At 34.1% G+C, this 15,139-nt stretch overlaps 1 protein-coding gene across 1 annotated transcript in view; it reads left to right on the top strand.

Annotated features, from left to right (window-relative positions):
* Positions 1–15,139, top strand: part of ANO3 (anoctamin 3) — a 198,583-nt gene that overhangs the window by 13,712 nt on the left and 169,732 nt on the right. Inside the window, exon 3 of the mRNA XM_008056070.1 lies at positions 4,270–4,388. Within this exon, the coding sequence (XP_008054261.1) occupies positions 4,270–4,388 (119 nt within the window). The remainder of the gene's footprint in view (positions 1–4,269; positions 4,389–15,139) is intronic.

Below are 15,139 nucleotides of genomic sequence, written 5' to 3'. Positions count from 1 at the left end.
GACTGTGAATGGGTTCTAATTCTGCCACACACCAGATGCAAAATCTCAGGCAGTTGCCCAGATTCCCCCCACTGGTAAGTGGAGTCAGTTCATTACTTTTTAAGAATTGATAAAATAATACAAGAAAAGTCACACCCTTCCTTTTGCTCAGGACAAAAGTGTTGAGATCACTGTTGACATTCTTCCTTCATACACCATACCCTGTAGAGCTCTATTATGTTTTTAAAAATGCATTCTTAGTCTGACCATTTCTTAACCTCTGTACCACTCTGATTCAAATCACATCCTCTCTCCAAGCTTTTTGCAACACCTCCCTACTGGACTCCTTTTCTCTGCCTTTGGCCTCTTCACCCTATTCTCTTCTCAGCAACCAGAATGATTTTATTAAAATCTGAGAGATGATGTCACTCTTCCACTCACACCTATCCAGTGGCTTCCTGTTTAGCTCTGAATACAAAACAAAAATGTTCCGGTGTCCCTGAGCCCTCCCTGATATGCTCCACTCCTTTCTTGACCATTTGGACATAAAATTGTTCATGTTTCTCACCCCTCTCCAATCACATTATTCTCCTTGTCTGTAAACAGGCTCCCACCTCAGGGCCTTTGCACTTGCTGCCCCCTTTACCCATAATGCTCTTCCACAGAGGCTCATTTACCTCCTTGGCTTCTATACTCCAGTGTTACCTCTGGAAGGCCACTTTGGATCACCTTGTTTAAACTTGCAAATTATTTTCCTGTCCTCTGCCACACTCCTTTTCTCCCGGCCCTCTGTTATTTTTCTTCATTGACCGCCTGGCTTCTAATATGTATAGTATATTTAGTCTTTTTCTTAATTCCATCACTGTCAAGTTTATGAGAATAGGGATTTTTGTCCATTGAATTTTCTCCTATATCCCAGCTAGATTAGTATCAGGTCTACTGCAGAACTCCATGTGTTTATTTAATAAATGAAGAGCACCTGACACATAGTAACCATCAGATACATGAAACTCTAATCATAACGAATATTGTGAATGAAGTTAATGTGAGAAAAATAAAGCAAGTGTTTTACCAAAAAACAAAACAAAACAAAAACAAAAACAAAAACAAAAACAAAAAGTATATAAGGTCTTTTTTATATTTGGGAACAGTGTGTGCCAAGTCACTGAGAGTAGTGATTTCTAGTTTCTAAGTTGAGACATTTTATAAATGTTGTAAAAGACAGCAGGACCACTTACATTGCACCAACAAAAGTTTGCAATCTTGATAATAGCAAAAAGAAAGCTGCTATCAGACAGATACAGAAGAGTCATTTGTGTAATGTCAGACAGATAGATAACAATGAGAGGTAAAAATACCTACATCCCCTACAATAAAAGGAAATTTAAAACTGTGTCACTTAAGATCAACCTTTTCCAAAATAACAAGCACTTTTTTTCTTTTCTTTCTTCATTTTCTTTTTTTGAGACTTTGTCTGCTACAGACTAAGCTGTGCCAGACTTTGCAGCAAATTAAGAACATATGATAGAGAGATAAATCCTAGACCCTAGAATAATTTTGTCTAATTTCAGAAAAATTAAATAAGCAGCTCCCCCACCCAAAAAATTAATAGTAAGGAAGGAAAGAAAGGAAAGAAAAAAACACAAATGTGATGGATTTTAGAAGAGAAAAATGATCAGCTCTAATAGGAGCTGCAGTAGGGGATAAATATCTGAAAAGTCTTTGTAAATATGGTGATGTTTAGAAAATATTTCAAAATTGAGTAAGTTTTCCTCCAGTAAGATAATGCTGTGAGTGTGTTTCTGTTCCAGGAAGATGTGTTGTAGGAATGAAAGAGAAAAAATAAAAATAAATCAAACAAAACAAATAAAAAATTCTAAAAATTAAATTTGAGTGTATGAATAGGAGGTTGAAATGAAAGAAAAAATTCTACAAGCTTAATTTTTTGTGTTCCATGGTAAATCAAATGCATTCATTAGTAAATTGACATTTTGTATTTCATAAGCATCAAATTAGTAATTAAACAATTGTTAGAGTTTAGTGAATCCTTCGAGACTCAGGAAAAGGCAATTACATGGCTAGGAAGTGACAGATTCAGCATAAGAATCACTGCATCCTCCACAATAACATAGGACAGTAACCTATTGCTGTTTAACCAAACAGGTCACTGCATCCTCCACAATAACATAGGACACTAACCTATTGCTGTTTAACCAAACAGGATTTTGTTTTGTTTTTGCTTGTTGCTTAGTAACCAAAGAAAAAATGTGGAGAGAGAGAGAGAGAGAGAGAGAGAGAGAGAGAGAGAGAGAGAGAGAGAGAGAGAGATAAAAGAAAGGAAAGGGAGGAAAGGGAAGAGAGGAGAAAGAAAATAAAAACATTAAATACCCTGTGACTTGCAAACGGTAGGGTTTTGGTAGCTGCTCCAAAAAAATTAACTCCAAAATTTCAAGTCCAGATTTTGCACTTTTTAGTTTCTCTGTGCTGACCAATCTTCATACAATTCTCTTTGCTAAAATGGCATCCCCTCCCTACCGTTAGCTCTTGCATCCTTACTCCCTAGGGTACTTTTCTCCAATTTATTGATCACAAGACATAGCGAATATTTGACCTATTTTTTAAACTTGCTTTTCTTTTCTTACTTGAATATTCTGTGAAGGCAGAGTTGTGTTTGCTATTATATCTTCAACTCTTTAAAGAGTGTCTTGCATTTACATATGTGTTTAAAAGCAAGTTAAATGAATAAAATAATGTACCTAAATCTAGAAGAAACATTGTATTCAATTCACAAACATCAACCCAGGAGTCAGATTAGGATGTATTTTAGTGTTTGATGGACTTCTTACTAGTTTAGTAATTTTGGCATGCTCCTTAATTCCCATGCGCCTTCATTCGTCTCTTACTAAATGTAGGTAAAAATTATGCCTGCTTTGTAGAGTTATTATCATATGAAAATATACATGGAAGGTTTTTGGCTTATAGTATGTACTCAGCAAATGTTAACCATAAATCAGTGTTAGATAAAATTAATAACTCTAGGCATAACCACTAAATGTTTAGAATATTGTTAACATAAGTAGTTACTGATTAGATTCTAAGACATAATATGACCTGTACAATCTTAGTTTTTACCATTGCTAAGAATCTGATACTATTAGCTGACATGGCTAACAGTTATTAAGCATTACTAGTAAATAAAATAGATGCATATTTTTACAGACAAAATTGCTTTTCCTCTGTACTTTAACTCGATTGAATTGCTGAAAGCATTGTAGAGTTGTCCATGTCAAGATTCATGTTTAATAAGTTTCAACTTATCTAATAAAATAGCTCTTTTCCAGAAGTTTTGAGTTTTTTGGAAAGGCTACTCATAAAGCATATGTCTGTTTTGGAATTTGAGATATGTATGTTTTTGAATTTGAAATGTATGGGAATATATTTCAAAGATCTATATGGCAACATGTAGTTTTTTAACTTTGAGCAAATATATAGCAATATGTCCATTTCTGAATTTGAAGAGATATTTATATCACATGAAATACAAATTTTGTGAAGTGTGTCAACAGTTCTTGTTCTTACTACAGCCACCATAGAGATTTCCTACCATACTATTTTTACATTAAGCATAACATATTCATTATTCATATACACCTTTATGTGTAATTGATATCATAATGTCTCATTCTTTTTTATTAGTACAATCATAGCCATCATTTTTTAATGACTCTCATGGGTTTATTTTGACAGTTGTCTCAATCCTCTCATTTTCAAAATATTTTTTGTAATGTTTATTAGTATATTTTCTGTGGTTTCTCTGACTTCTTATGCCCTTTAGCCAAATCATATTTTTAAGAAAACAAATTTTTCTCACTTTTAAGAAAACAAATTTTTAAACTATGTATAGTTTTTAGTGAAACAAAAAACGTTTAAAATACATGTAGTTTTTAATTAAGCAAATGTGACGGGTTCAATATAGTTTGAATGCTTCTAATTTTCTTTTCAAAAAGCTGAAGTATGTTGCATAGCACAGATTCATTTAATTCTTATAAAAATCTCTTTCAGTGTCAGTGTTAATACCACAACAGGCAGGTTTTCATGGGATTACATTTATGTGCTTATTTATTGAATAAATGAATTATGTGAAAATTATGCCAACAATTATATATTTTTTCGTATACATATGGGCTAAATCTTGGGAAAATGTGAAAAGGGAGGAGCTAGTGCATTTAATGAGAAAAGGGAGAAGAAAAAGAATAAAAATGGATATAACTTTCTCTTTCTTTTTTATAGACCTAGGAAAAGATAAGGATTACACGGATGAATCAGAACATGCTACTTATGACCGATCTCGTCTCATTAATGACTTTGTTACCAAAGATAAATCTGAATTCAAGACAAAATTGTCTAAGGTAATGCAAACTAAACTATCAATAAGTCAGTTTGGTGCCAGAACTTTTAAAACCTTTCAATATTAGTCTACATGATAGGTTTTGTGCTAAAGAATGTAAAAGAACATACAGGTTAATACATATTTTAAGAACTCAAAAGTGAAAAATTGTGAGTAGACATCATATTTATTCATATTCATCATATTGTTTTTACCCATATCCATCAAACAGAACTTCGAAAAACATTTCATCTTAAATGTAAAGTTATTTATTTATAGTCACCTCAGGGATTAAGTCCCTCATTTTTGAAAGTCAGCATGGTTTAATGAAAGCATTGACTTAATTGTCAAAGAACAAAATTTGAATTCTATTTCCACAACTTACTAGTTATAATAACTTGACCAGTTTAATTAAACTTATTAAACATTGTTTTCCTCATCTGTAAAATTTGATTCATGTTGCCTTCTCAACAAAGTTCTTTGAAGATAAAACGAGATAACTATTGGAAAGTGTCATATGCATCATAAAAGCATATGGCAAATTTTTCTACCAACTGGAGACTGAGAATACATCATTGAACTTATAGTTCATAGATAAACAGAAAGATGAGTTACAGTTCAGTTTTTAAAAACCTTGTGGCTTCACCAATCCCACCGTCCCTCAAACAAAATGTTTTTTTGGTCTCTTCAAAGCATCTGCGTGTGGCCATTCAAAAGCAAATACTAAAGTGTGCTGCTTCTTTTTGTCATTGCAAATGCAACTGATCCATAGTTCCCTTTTGATGCTTTTCCAGAGAAAAAATTTTTTTTTCATTTTTCCTATTGATTAAAGTGGAAATGTCTTATTTTTAAAAATTGGATTTTAAGTGCAGTTTAACACAAGGAATGACTTATGTTTCCATTTTCACTCCATGGCTAATAATCACACACTCAAATATAATTTTCTCTGTGATACTTGATTTCATTTGTCTTGTATTAATTTTGCAGATCTCTTTATTAGTCATTCATCAATGTGTTAGTGAATAAATATGGCAGAGTTTAAATGTCACTATTATAAATGAAACCAAAGTAGTCAATAGAAGCAGGGATAATGGTTTGTGCCAATTTTTCTTTATTCCTATTTGGGGTCACTATTCTGTACCTATTTGGGGTCACTATTCTGTGCCAATAATTCTTAGGTTATATTTGCAAATATCTTTATCTCCCTATGTTTACTTCATCTGGCTCCCTGTATCTGTCTGATTGACACAAAGGTTGTTTAGAGTCTCTGCTTTTTGTAAAGCATTATTCCAAGTGACCTGAGAGACGGGAGATCATAAGAGAATATGAGACATTTTTTCTTAGAGTGTTGATAGCACCAATTGAAAAACGAGCACAATATATTCAAATAGTTAGAAAATGACTTATGTTTGAATAAAATCTGTATCATCAGTTTCTCTAGAATTTACTAAATGCTACCAATGATAGCTGGCATTTTATTTATGCTTAAAAGTAGCCATTTTTCAAGTCCTACTTTGACTAGATTTGATCTTTAGAATATTAAAGAAAAAAGAAGTTAGACCTGCATGCATATTTTGGTTGTGGCATTAAAAATAAGAGAATGGTATGTAATGATGGTAACAGACCACAATAATTCAAAGCAACATATTCTATTCTGAGGTTCTGCTGAATCTGCCTGATAATGTGGCTTTTCCTGTGATACTTCCATTCAAACTGCAGAAGAGTGTCGAGTCACCCTGGTGACTCGTCCTAGCTTCTATCAAAATATGTCCACTTTTACCCATTTCATAAGTTAGAATGCAGCACAATTTCCATTTGAACAAAGAGAGCTAAAAATCATAATGTTTAAATACCATTTAGCTAGGCTACTTATGAAACGTTATCTACAAATGAAGAACAAAATAATTTGCTTAGAAAATGTTCTTTGTGTACATTTGTCACAGTGTACCTCAAAAAGGCAATGACCTAAATTTCTACTGTTTGGGTATTTGAATACCTTTTGAAAAAATAAATTTGTTGGCCTTCCTCTCTTGTTACATACACCCCACCATTAAGTTACATGTTTCTATGTGTGTAAATTTGTTTACATATCAAGATATATATGTTTTAAGTTAGAGCTTATGAAATTGACAGTCTTCATTTGTTTGTAACTTACAAAAATAGAAACTTTCATATAGTTCAAATCAGCATATTTAGATAGAATATAGATAGATAGAGGGTAGATAGGCAGAGATAGAGAGAGCTAGAACACAAATAGTGTGGTTGAAGATTTGTGCCTCACAGTATCATACTGGCTGCAATCTGTACTGTTCCTATTCCACAATGTAATTGATACTTTATTTCTTCACACAAGTTACTCAGGTGCAAAGGGACCATTTTAGAGATGACAAAACAAGTTTATAAAGAGTCAGCAGGAAGAAAGCCAAACTTGAAGGGGGGAAATAACTCCTAATATAAACCACATAGTGAGTGATGACAAATATTAGATTACAGAAAACAAATAAGACTTTCTAATAAAGTTTGCCATCTGCTATAAACTAGGATAGTAGAAAATAACTCCAAAACCTCCAAAGTAGTACCTTACATTAAATCTACGAGAGAGCTCTGCTGAGCCTTTCAAATGTAAAAATAAACAAAGAAACCCAGGAAAGCATCTCACTGATTTACTGGGCATTGTGTAGATATACTTGGTATCTGAAAATATGGTTTTTCTACCATTGTGTAAACATTTTCTGAGTAATGTTGAGTCTGAGTGATTAATTTTAATTTGGATCATGTATGTATGCATTGCTTATAATAATTTTGTAAGCTAATAGATTTATAAATAGCCATAGTTTATTTTAGAATTAATATTTAGAATAATGAAATTTTTTAGACTATTTTACTTCAAATTGCACATTTTTATGATGCTATTTATACTGCAATTCTTTAATATTTTACAGGAAAAAACATCAATGTTGATGTCTGATGTGATGACATAATCTTGATAAAGTAATAAGATTTTTTTTATTTATTGCACAGCTACTTTACACAAAGTACAACACTCTAGGATGAAGAAAGATGGTCAGCACGAAACAGTTTCTGCTGTGCAAGTATTGACTATGATGCATATCCATGGAGAAAGTCTAGAGGTTCTAGAAATTAGAGACAACACTAAATAGGTCTAAATCTGTACTTAGCATCAATCTTTAAAACAGGAGTCATATTTAAATATTTCAGAGGCATTGAGGTAGATAGAAATTTGACCACAGTCTTTTCTTCCTTATATTCACTCTATTTCTGATGAGACTATGCAGCTCTTCCCATCATAAGACAGAGTCTATCAAATGTGCCCTGGTATTGGGTTGGCTAGTAGACTGCTGCAGAAATTACATTATGCCAACACCGAGCCTTACACTCAAAAGATCTAGCACTCCCATTTTTTTCTCTGGGACTCTGCCTCTATCTATCATGTGAACAAGTCAGAGCTAGTCCTGAGGAGGATAAGAGACTACATGGAATATAGCCTCATGACCACAGTTTCCCCAGTTGAAGCAGAGATGTGAGAGAATCCAGCAGCAAAGGCCAGGAAACTCAGACACATGGGAAATCCCAGCTAAGACCAGAAGGACTACCTAGCTGAGCTCAGCCTGTACAGAATCATGAGCTGCAGGGCTGTTTGGGGATGGTTCGTTCTCAGCAAGAAATGATAGAAACAGCCATATTTTCATATGAATTTCTGTATTGTCGTTTCTGGGTCTGAGAAGAATGATGCTGGTAAATGAATGGGTATTCTGTTAAATCTATAGATTGCCTTGAGCAGGATGGACACCTTAACAATGTTGATTCTTCTAATCCACGAAAGTGGAATATTTTCCTATTTGTGTCATCTTTGATTTCTTTGAGCGGTGTTTTGTACTTTTTGTTGCAAAGTTCTTTCATTTCTCTGGTTAGGAAATGTTGAGGTATTTCATCTTTTTTGTTGCTATTGTGAATGGGATTGTGCTTTTTATTTGATTCTCTGCCTGTTTGTTGGTGTATAAGAATGCGACTGTCTTTTGCACATTGATTTTGTAGCCTGAGACTTTGCCAAAGTCTTTTATCAGTGCAAGAAGATTTTTGACAGATTCTCTTCGATTGTTGAGATATAGAACCATGTCATTAGCAAAGAGGGATAACTTGACTTCCTCTTTTCTTATTTGCATACCCCTGATTTCCTTTTCTTGTCTGATTGCTCTAGCTAGGACCTCCAACACTATGTTGAACAGGAGAGTTGAAAGTGGGCAACCATGTCTTGTTCCGATTTCAGGGGAAATGCTTCCAACTTTTTTTGTACATGTAGCAGTATGTTGTCGATGGGTTTCTCGTACATGGCACGTACTATTTTGAGATATGTTCCCTCTATGCCTAGATGTTTAAGGGCTTTTATCAAAAAGGGATGCTGGATTTTATCGAAAGTTTTTTCTGCATCTCATGATATAATCATATGATTCCTATGTTTATATCTGTTGATGTATTCAGCCACATGTTCTCACTCATAAGCGGACCCTGAACAATTACCATAATACTATAAGAAAAAAAATGGTTGTAGTGGGAAATTTCCAGGGGAGGAGAGGCACACCTTACCGATAAATCTACCTCATCTCAAACCAGGTTGAGTGGGGACAAAGTGAGGCCCAAACTTTACCTGCACAATGACCACTTGTATACCTAACCCTGAATTGTACTCATCTTTAAAGTAAAAATTAAAAATAAATAAATAATAAAAAGTTTATAAAAAATAAAAAAGAAACAGTCATAAATGTTAAAGGAGAGCACGTTAGCTGATACCAATGATTGCTAACATAAATTTTTTTCTTCAGTTTTTGGGAAGATTTGCAAACTTGTAACTGAATGTGTCACAATATACTCATATTATGTATTTAACTCTACAGAGCCGAAATAAGTTTTATATGGCATAACCTAAATCACATGGTATCTAAGCAACCTATCTAAAACTTTCTGAAGCTCTACTTTTAAAATTATTTTTATAAAAGTGCTTTATTTGTGAAACCATTAAATAGGCAGAATTCCAAGATTAGTTTTAATTAAAATAATGTGTTTATACTTAGCAGCAGTTACAACCATCCATTAAAATTGGTGAAGAGGATTTTTTTAAAAGCAAGTTTCTTTCCTGTGTTACATTTTGACAAAAGGGTGCTGTCTCCCCTGTGTGACCAAGATATTTCAGGAGGCAAATGTGTAATGTAAGAAAAGGAGAGCAACCCTCTCAGGTCCCCTTCTGCTCTGGGAGCTTTTCTGTCCTTTCAATAAATCCTACTTAAAAAGGAAAAAGAGCATTTCCATACATTTATAGACAGAAGCACAAGACTTGGTTGCAAGCAGAGTTTCAGCGGATGAAAGACATTGTTTTGGAGATAGTTTGGGTAAACACTGCCTTTTTTCCTCACTAATACAGAGAATGCTGTGAACAACATTTGAAGATAAGGTCCTACAGCCAACTGTATGATCCTCAAAATTAGAATCCTTCTCTCTACCAAGGAACCATGCCCTACATCCCAGCCTAGGCTTCTGGATGTGGAAAACTTACAGGGAGCATCTATAGTTAATCTATGTTAGAAGGAGCAAGCCTGTGACAGAATCCATGGTTCCCATAGTGGACATTAGTGATGCATTTACTCCAGCCACAGTCACTTAGTTGCCAATCAATGATTCTAGGAACATGAATCTGTTTTCCAAATTTCAGTGGCTTCCCTTCTTTGAAAGAATATTGGGTGTCAGATCAAACAGGAAAGAGGTTTTTGACCAAGAAAATCTTGACATGAATATTTTAGCAGTTCATTAAAATTAGATCACAAGGCTATTCACTTTGTGTCAATTGGCATTGGCAGATGGTGTTCATCTTTATTTCAACGGGTAATAGGAATAATTTTCTGTAAGACTGGAAACACTGGTCATATGATGGAGAAGGTGAGAAGCCTCTGTGGTCTTCTACAATATACCCTTCATGTGAATGTTGAGAACTCTTTCTTTTGTCTAAATAACTTGTTGTTTTCCAATTATTTACAGGGTTTAGTATGCTGAACTTGCTACTGTCTATATTTTTCATCAATTGTGAGTTAGGGATAACTTATACTACAAGATGAATAACTAAACGTGGTTCTTCCTGATTGCTTTATGAAGAAGATTATACATGAAATGAAATTCTAAGAGAATACATTTTACTTGCATTTATAAAAGATAGTCAGCATCTAAAGAAAATATTAATATTTCTCTAATTTTAGGACCCAAAGTAATTCTTTATTTATATTTAATAATGTCATTCTTGAATGGTATCCTAAATATTGAATGTCCATAAAAAATATGGAGAACACTGAAAATCATCTGATTTGTTCATCTTTTTGGCCAACATTTTAAATTGTATCTTTTTGCCTAATGTTAAGAAGTCTCCTTTTCCAGCAACCCAAGGAATGCATTGTTCTGTTTTCAAAGTCTTTGATACTGAGGAAGGCATTATCCTCCCTGCAACCATAAGTGACATCTCTCTTCCTTGTGCCATTTAAGTACTTACTTTGTCTTTCAAAAACCTTTCTTAGTAAATGATGGGGAATTTTTCTACATTAGCTATTTGCTAGTGTAGATTTAGTATAAGATTTTCCAGGCTTCCTCCACATTGTCTGTGGATTGCTTAAACCCAGATCAGCTGTCTGAAGGAGTGGTATATACATTATGATTAAGGTAGCACTTCAAATCAGTAAAGAAATATTTATCATTCAATAATTATGCAAATGTTATCACAACAACTACTCAATTATTTGCAAGGGATTAAAATGCTTTAGATGCCTACCTTACATCTTGTATGGAATGAATTACAGAAGAGCTGAATAGTTTTTTTAAAAAAAACTCAAGATGAATACATTCATAACAAAGCAAAACTTTTATAAACTTTTCTCCTAATGTCATTATTGAAAAAAACAGCCCTTGCAAGTGGCCTTTCTAGAACAATGATAAAAATCAATCATAGAAACTTGTTAGACTTGACTATTTAGATACTAAAAACATCAGTATCAATACTTGACAGAATTAAAAGAGATAAGCTTATGATGTGGAGATGAACCATCATACTGAAATATACATGCCAGGGGAACAGCTAATATGCTTAATGTATAAAGATATCATAATATAATTTACAAATACAGAAATAAAAAATTGAAGCAATTTAATTTTAACACGTATGATGATTAGTAGTATTAGTAATTGTCAGATACAAACATAAGCAATGTTTACTGAATCAAATTAGAAAACATTTAAAAATACAACAAAATCTATATTATAAACTACAAGCAGTCACTTTTATTTCTTGTTGGTAGATGTGTGTAACAAGTCAAATTTTCTGGAAAACAATTTGAGAGTAAGGATTCAGTACCTGAAAGTAATCTTACTCTTTGACCCAGTTCTAGGAATCTATCCAGAGAATGTAATTAGATGTTTGTCCAAATAGTTATGTTTAAACATAAATAATTATGTTTATGTTAATTTTGGGTGGGATGTTCAAGAGTAAAAAATGACATTAAGATAGTAATGCACTCAGGGCAGCACTATGTTGAAAAATAAATCTCTAAATTATTTAAGGATAATTGGACATAATCATAGTGTATGATGATATAATGAAAAAGTGGTTATAAAAAACATGTGCAGTTTGGTGCCAATTCTATCCAAATATCTAGCTTTTTTACGGAGACAATATTTAGAATTATATGCAAGGAATGTTAATAGTGTTTATAGTGTTTATCAAAATAGTGTTTATCAAATGACATAAAACTTACTTCATGTGTTCTTAGATTTAAGAAATGAGTATTATCATCGTATCATTGCCATTTTACAATCTCACATAGCTAGTAAAAGACTGAGCCAGGATTTGAAGTAAGATGGTTTTGCTTCTCAAAACTGCTTTTCCACGTGCTACACTAGCAAGGCAGCAGCAATTCAAGACTTCACCTTTCTAGCCCAGTAACTGCTGTCAGTAGCGTTTCAGTTTCTTCCCCCAATATGCACTGATCACGTATGCACCAGAAGCTGCCTTAGCACTCTGTATGCATTATCTAATTAAGGTCTCATAATAACTCAGTGTAAGTTAAATACTAAATTGTAGTATTCTTATTTTGCCAATGAAGAAAATGAGGATTAAGGTTTTTGTGTGTGTGTGTGTTTATTTGTTTGTTTTTCCCAAGTCTCTGAGCGAAGCAGGAACAAAGCTAAATTGTAGCATATCTCTTTAACTCTAGACTCTGGACTTTTCTGCCTCTAGTTCAATAGTTAACTATAGGTAACACACTCGCAGATACTTTCTAAAAACCAAAAACATTGCTCTGAAATAAGGCAGTTCTACATTTTAATAACTGTGTGGTAACCTAGATTGATCTGTTTGCAGTTTACTCTTATGTCAACAAACGCTAAGTAAAGGCAGAATTGGTTGCACATTTAGAATGACTAAACCTTAGCAAAAATAGTCACAGAGGAGAAGGTATTTATTCCTCGGGATTACATAGCTATAACTGGACTAAATATTTTCAAATGCATTTACTACTGCATGGGAAGTCCCTTTACCCATCAAAATAGAAAGTAAACCCCAAAAAGCCTCTACCCACCTCCTCGAAAGCTCCATCAGCTGTTGACAGCTGTGTGTAGAGATAAAATGTGTCTACAGCAGAAGGCTGTGACATCAAAACGAGACATTTTAACAGTGAGAGTACAATTAGGTGAGAGAGATCTTTAGTTTCCTAAAAGACTATATAGGAGAAAAAAAATGTGTTTATCTGTTTAGGAAGTCGTATTTCATAAGCAATACAAAGAAACAAAATAGGATGCCGAAGACGTTTTACTTCTCCTGACACTGTCTCAGCAACTAGATACATAGGGAACTTCTCACATCACCAATTTATTGGTTTTCCCTATTAAGTGCTTAAGAATTCATTTCGGGAGCCTCCCTACAGGATTTTAGATTGAAAATGTAAGTTGTACTTACTTGTCTGCAGAAACTATACATACGTTTATGGGATGTGAAGGTAAATTCTATAAATTAATGTGCAGGCATACCAGTCAAACAGTGCAAATAATTGTTCTACTTGATATGTATACTTTCGATCAATGATAGGCTCACATTAAACCAGGTTCTCTAATTGCTTGGACATGAAGGCAGCGATTTGAGAAGTCAAATCGAAAAAAATGTTATTTGAGCATATTTAAAGTCAAATCTACCCCTTTAATCTCCCACCTACAGCACTCCAGACTGTACGTCTAACAGAAAGAGCACAGGGATGGAAGTTTCAACATTAACAATAGTGATAATATTCAATAATTACAACAGCTAGCATTGACTAAGGACCTTTCAGGGATTTTCTTGATGACTTTTTTTGTTTATCCTCACAACTCTAAAAGGTAGGGTCTATTTTCACACGCTTTTCAGAGATGAGGAATTAGAGGCTCGGATGCTAAATAACAATCTCTAATCCTGTATAAAAATTTTATGCAAGAATTTTTATTCATTTTCATCAAAATAGAAGATCTGAGCCTTTTTAAAAATCTATATTTAAAGAAGCATTTGTTGTAACATTAGATGTTAAAATAAACAAGCAGAGGGAAGTAGAAGGTAGGCATTATAGATAGGGACCACACTGTCTGCACTGTGCTACCCTGTACATAACAGATATTTGCAAGGGGTGGGAGATGCCACGAGACAAATGTACCAGGTAGTTAAGGAACCTGTTCACATTACTGAGAAATGATTGTGTTCATTAGGGAGCATTATTATTGTGCTTTTTTCCCTGTTTTATACTTCAGGAAAAAATACTGTACAATTGATCTCTGTGCCTAGATTCTGATATACTGTAAAACCCAGCTTCCCTTCATGTTCTCAGGTCTCTTTCTCTAATCATTTTGTCATGCACATGCCTTATTCACACTAAATAAATCGATCAAGGTATGAATATTTTGAGTAGTTTTCACTGTTCTCAATGGCCAAGAAAATGCCTACAGAATAAAGCACTGTTGTGTTTACTGGATAATTTCTGATAATTATGAGCTTTTTGTTGATTAATTATTGTTTTGAGCCGGGCTCGGTGGCTCAGCCTGTAATCCCGTGCCTTTGGGAGGCTGAGATGAGTGGATTGCCTGAGCCCACGGGTTCGAGACCCGCCTGGGCAGCGAGACCTCATCTCTACAATAAATCAAAAAATCAGCCGGGCGTGGTAACGCATGCCTATAATTCCGGCTACTTGGAAGGCTGAGGCGGAAGGATCGCCGGAGCCCAGCAGGTCGAGGCTGCAGTGGCCGGGAGCGGCCACTGCACTCCAGTCTGGGCGGCAGAGTGAGACTCCGACTCAAAAAAAAAAAAAAATTATTGTTTTGTCTCAATGGTTGACTTCTTGCATGATGCAAACCAGGATACCAGTAGAGGGTTTGTGTCATGGAAACATATATGATTTTATGAATCCCTTCGTGCCATAGGCAATTTGAACAGGGTTTATGGTAAATCTACCATTTGTTGTTTAAAGATGTCAAACTATTGTGTGAAGTTAAATTTTCGAGTTCTTGAGCCTGTTGGAAAATCCTTCTGTCAGCATGCTGATTAACTCAATGCCATGTACATTAAGTGGTTGCTTTTTAGGTTCACTGTCTTGTCAATCCGTATTACAAGCTGCCCCTGGAGACTTTCTTGGCAGAAATACATGTAATCTTCTGTTGCTGCTCAGTTTATGAATGTTAACTACAGGGGGGCAAAATAATTCAATTTTA

The sequence above is a fragment of the Carlito syrichta genome, unplaced genomic scaffold (assembly GCF_000164805.1).
Source record: "Carlito syrichta isolate Samal-C Ts95f unplaced genomic scaffold, Tarsius_syrichta-2.0.1 Scaffold302088, whole genome shotgun sequence".
Classification (NCBI taxonomy): domain Eukaryota; kingdom Metazoa; phylum Chordata; class Mammalia; order Primates; family Tarsiidae; genus Carlito; species Carlito syrichta.
This window is presented reverse-complemented; position numbering and strand designations above follow the sequence as displayed.